This window comes from Penaeus vannamei, chromosome 35 (genome assembly GCF_042767895.1).
Source record: "Penaeus vannamei isolate JL-2024 chromosome 35, ASM4276789v1, whole genome shotgun sequence".
NCBI lineage: Eukaryota > Metazoa > Arthropoda > Malacostraca > Decapoda > Penaeidae > Penaeus > Penaeus vannamei.
The window spans coordinates 24,047,022-24,052,021 of record NC_091583.1 but is presented as its reverse complement, the minus strand read 5'-3'; the positions used below and the strand labels follow the sequence as shown (position 1 = coordinate 24,052,021).

Below are 5,000 nucleotides of genomic sequence, written 5' to 3'. Positions count from 1 at the left end.
TCCCTCCCTCCCTCCCTCCCTCCCTCTCTCTTTCTCTCTCTCTCTCTCTCTCTCTCTCTCTCTCTCTCTCTTATAAGTCAGCAATTTTTATCACACTCTTATCCGTTTTCTTATAATTCAGAGAACAATGATTTCCCTTACCGATGTCAAGCTCGTCGGTTTCACATACGTAAGGTAATTTTAAACCGCAGTTCGAGAGCTGAGGAAAAGAAATAAAAAAATGTATAATATGAGGGATTATTAGATGTGTGCGTGTGTGTGTGGGGGGGGGGGGGGGGTTAGGGTGGGGGGGGGGGGGTGTTTGGGTGCGTGGGTATGTGGGTGCGTGGGTGTGTGGGTGTGGATGTGGGTGTGTCGGTGTGTGGGTGTGGATGTGGGTGGGTGTGTGGGTGTGGATGTGGGTGGGTGTGTGGGTGTGGATGTGGGTGGGTGTGTGGGTGTGGATGGGTATGGGTGCGTGGGTGGGTGTGTGGGTGGGTGGGTGGGTGGGTGGGTGGGTAGGTGTCGGTGTGTGGTTGACTAGTTAGTTGAGTGGGTGGGTGGGTGGGTGTGGGTGTTTGGGTGGGTGGGTGGGTGTGGGTGCGCGTGTGCGTATGCATGTACGTTTGCATTCGTATCAGTACCTCATATATACACATATTCAATAACATGACTTCCCCCAAATCTTACATCGCAGACCTACGCCCGCCAGAACACACGCCCACAAAGCAAAAACAACCTAAACCGAATGCCAACGAGAACACTCATCCATTACCTCCCAAAAATAGTACTCTGCGGGGGCTGAGGAACGGGCGTCGACCTGTGAATCGACGGGGAAGTTGTCGTTGATGGTGATGCAGTGAGTCGGGTTGTCCGAGATCTTGGCGAGCTGGGCATTCAGGGCACGAGCCTGGCTTGATGCACTCACGTTCCATCCTGTATTAGAGTCTTAGGGTGAGATACTTACAGTAGAGGTTTCATGTTGTTGTTGTTGTTGTTTTTGTGTGAATTTAACGTTGATTGTCTTTTTTTCATAATAACATACTCCTACAGAAGCTTATATAATTTGTTAGATAAGTATAGATGAATATATAAGAAAAAAGCGATATCAATTATAAGTAGATGAGTTTAAAGCAGAAAACTCTAACAGTTAGAACATTATCATTGATTAATTATAGTTACCCCAGCGTAGCAAAATTAAGGAGCGAACAGGTGTATCAACTTACCCGGCCACCAAGCAGTGAAGGAGAGTTCAAGCTGAGGCTGAACGGTCGTGTTCTGCCAGAGCCAGAAGGCCTCGTCGAATATTTGCTGTCGTACCCCTCCCGTGTGGAATCCTTCGCTGTCTCCTGCCACCGCCGACAAGAGTTCCGACACGAAGTCATTCTCCTCCTGACGTGGTGAAAAAAAAATCTTTGTATCGCCAGGCTTTGATGTGTTCAAGATTCTTGTTGGTTCGTGCATTCTGGTTAATGCTAATTATGTATGAACAGATGACATTGAATACAGCCCACAACATTGCTACGGACATTTATGGTAATTATGTAAGAATAGATGACATAGTCCACAACAATGATAAGGAACTGAACGAATTCTGATACTAATAGCCCTTTTCTTTCTTTGCTTATTGCTTGGTTGGTCTATTCCTTTCCAAGCAATCATCAGAAGTTTCTTTTTTGTGGTCTGGTTCAAGAAACGTTCACAAGAAACGTTCACTAACCTTGGAAGTAATAGAGAGAAGCCTGGCGCCTCGGGTGGAGCATCTCATCCTGGCTTCGGCGTGAGTAAAAAGGGAAGACTTGTGCACGTAATAGCACTTGGTACCCCATCGGACTCCTCGCGGGCCGCACTCGGACACCCAGTTCCTGTAACATCTGACTCCTGCAGGAAGCGAGTTATTAGGTTAGGATTCCGTCAGCTTGCGTTCGTTCCTCGTTTTCTATGATTTTTTTTTTTTAGTATTTTTGTGTCTTAAATATTTTCGTCTCGGCAAATAGGGAAGAATTTAATTCAACTTGTGGAATTCAATTATTCTTACCCTTAGTTACATTTGTTTACGTTTTACAGAGTAAGAAGTAAACAAATCTATCTTCAGCAAATAGTCACTTTTTCGTAAAATCTATATCTTTTTATCTCATTACATTTTTGAAGGAAATATTTTATTACATCTAGACTTTATTAGCTGTAGTTAGGCAAACCTATTAGCTTTTAATAGTCACTTTTTCTTGAAATCTGTATCTTTTTATCTGTTTTTTTTAAGGAAATAGATATAATTACATATATCTATAGACATATATAATAGACAGAGCTATTAGCTGATAGTCACTTTTACTTCAAATCTGTCTTTTTCTCTCACTATGTTTTTTTTTTTTTTAAGGAAATAGAAATAATTAATATCTATAGACATAGATAATAGACAGATCTATTAGCTGATAGTCACGTTTTCTTCAAATCTGTCTTTTTATCTCCCCACATTTTTAAGGAAATACATCTAATTACATCTAGACAGATCTCTCAGCTGTAGTTATTCTTATCTAATTACATTTAGACAGATCTATTAGTTTTAGTTCGTATCTAATTACATTTAGTCGGATCTATTAGTTCTAGTTCTTATCTAATTACATTTAGACAGATCTATTAGTTTTGGTTCTTCTTATCTAATTACATTTAGACAGATCTATTAGCTCTAGTTCTTATCTAATTACATTTAGTCAGATCTATTAGCTTTAGTTCTTCTTATCTAATAACATTTAGACAGATCTCTCAGCTGTAGTTATTCTCACCCACGACTTTTTTGTTTACGTCCTCGGGTACTCCTCTCTCCAGCGAGCATTCCCCCAGGCTCTCCTCGTCGCCCTGGCACTCCACTCGCTTCAGCCTCACGTCGTTCCCTGGGAGCACGCCGAAAGTCCGTCCCTTCGTTGCTGCCGCTGCTCCTCTGGGGGAAGAAGGGAGAGGGGGGGTTGAGATGAGAAGGTCTAAATCTAGTTTTTTTTTTTTTGGTTCTTTTTTCTTGTTTCTTTCTTTCTTTTTTTCTATTTTTTTCTTTTTTCTTTTTTTGTTTCTTTCTTTTTTCTCTTGTTTCTTTCTTTCTTTTCTCTCTTTCTTTCTTTTTTCTTTCTTTCTTTTTTTTTCTTTCACTTTCTCTTTCTCTTTCTGCCTGTCGACCTGCCTGTTTATCTCTATCTATCTATCTATCTATTTACTTATCTATTTATTCATTTATTTACTTATCTATTTGTTTACTTATTTACTTATCTATCTATCTATTTACCTATCTATTTATTCATTTATTTACTTATCTATTTCTTTATATATTTGCTTATCTATCTATCTATCTATCTATCTACTTACCTATTTATTAATTTATTTACTTATCTATTTATTGATCTATTTGCTTATCTATATCTATCTATCTATCTATTTACTTATCTATTCATTCATTTATTTACTTATCCATTTATTTATTTATTTACTTATCTATCTATCTATCTATCTACTTACCTATCTATTTATTCATTTATTTACTTATCTATTTATTTATCTATTTACTTATCTATCTATCTATCTACCTACTTACCTATCTATTTATTCATTCATTTACTTATCTATTTATCTATCTATGTGCTTATCTATATCTATCTATCTATGTGCTTATCTATATCTATCTATCTATTTACTTTTCTATTTATTCATTTATTTACTCATCTATTTATTTATATATTTGCTTATCTATCTATCTATTTACCTATCTATTTATTTATTTATTTACTTATCTATTTATTTATCTATTTCCTTATCTATATCTATCTATCTAGTTACCTATCTATTTATTCATTTATTTACATATCTATTTATCTATTCATTTGCTTATCTATCTATCTATCTACCTGCCTAATTATCAATAAACCTTACCTGGTAAACCCAAGACTCCGGCAAACAACGCTGGCATCGCTAAGTGTCCATCGCGAGTCCGTGACGAGCCACCACTGGCCTTCAGCTTCGATCTGCAGGTTAGATAAGCGTCGAGAAATGTAATTAATAGGTTATTTTCAAAACCCGCTGTCGTGTATTGTAATAAAAGGTTTAGAAAATATATTTATGCTGCTTTTATATGATATGTTTGTAAGCCCGCTGTCGTGTATCGTCATAAAAGGTTTGAATTAATATTTTTACTACTTTATATGATGGGTTTGTAAGAAAGCGATAAATGAAAATTATTGCGCCAAATTTGAAAACCGAGATCGACAGATAAACAAGCTCATCAACACGACGTGAGTTTTGTTTTGCTTGATAAATTCGAAACAGAAAAACAATAAAAAAAAATCAATATGACCCCAAGTCTTGCTCCACTACCGCTGAAGGTCAAAGGTCAAAGGTCAGAATTTCACCTGAACATATCCTGCCCAGGGAGCGTCGCTGCCCCGGAGTCTGACCTTCTGACCTGAGGGAGGCGCCACCACGTACGACACGCTCTCGGCGCCTGTGGCAGAGGAGTGCATTTCACTGATAGATAGGGTGGATGATAGATAGATGGCGAGAATGGTAGCTTGAGAGGCAGAGAGGTGGGAAAAATGATGGATAGAGAGATAGATGGTAGATAGATAGATAGATAGAGATGGGTAGGTAGATTGATAGATAAATAAATAAATACATAGAATGATACACAGATAGACATACAAACAGATAGATAGATATAGGTAGGTAGATAGCTAAATAAATAGATAGATAGACTGACAGATAGATAGATAGATAGACAGCCAGACAGATAGATAGATAGACAACTAAACATTTAGATAGGTAGAGACAGACAGACATACAGACAGATAAACAGATAAATGGATAGATCAACAGACATAAAAAAAAATAACATTGTTTGACACCTTTGAAAAGAATATATATATATAAAATTATTTGACACCTTTGAAATAAAAATATAAACGTCCATCTCTATGAAATATCAATACAGTGAAATGGCGTCAGTCTTCCACCGAACGAAACCCAAAAATTTGTCGCACGTA

At 37.5% G+C, this 5,000-nt stretch overlaps 1 protein-coding gene across 1 annotated transcript in view; it reads right to left on the bottom strand.

Moving 5' to 3' along the window:
- The window catches only part of LOC113811614 (antigen WC1.1), a 50,780-nt gene that overhangs the window by 33,293 nt on the left and 12,487 nt on the right, over positions 1-5,000 (bottom strand). Inside the window, exons 9-15 of the mRNA XM_070114333.1 lie at positions 4,371-4,462; positions 3,895-3,986; positions 2,763-2,917; positions 1,700-1,860; positions 1,206-1,371; positions 755-915; positions 142-199 (exon numbers count right to left, since the gene is read on the bottom strand). Coding sequence (XP_069970434.1) covers positions 142-199; positions 755-915; positions 1,206-1,371; positions 1,700-1,860; positions 2,763-2,917; positions 3,895-3,986; positions 4,371-4,462 — 885 coding nt within the window. The remainder of the gene's footprint in view (positions 1-141; positions 200-754; positions 916-1,205; positions 1,372-1,699; positions 1,861-2,762; positions 2,918-3,894; positions 3,987-4,370; positions 4,463-5,000) is intronic.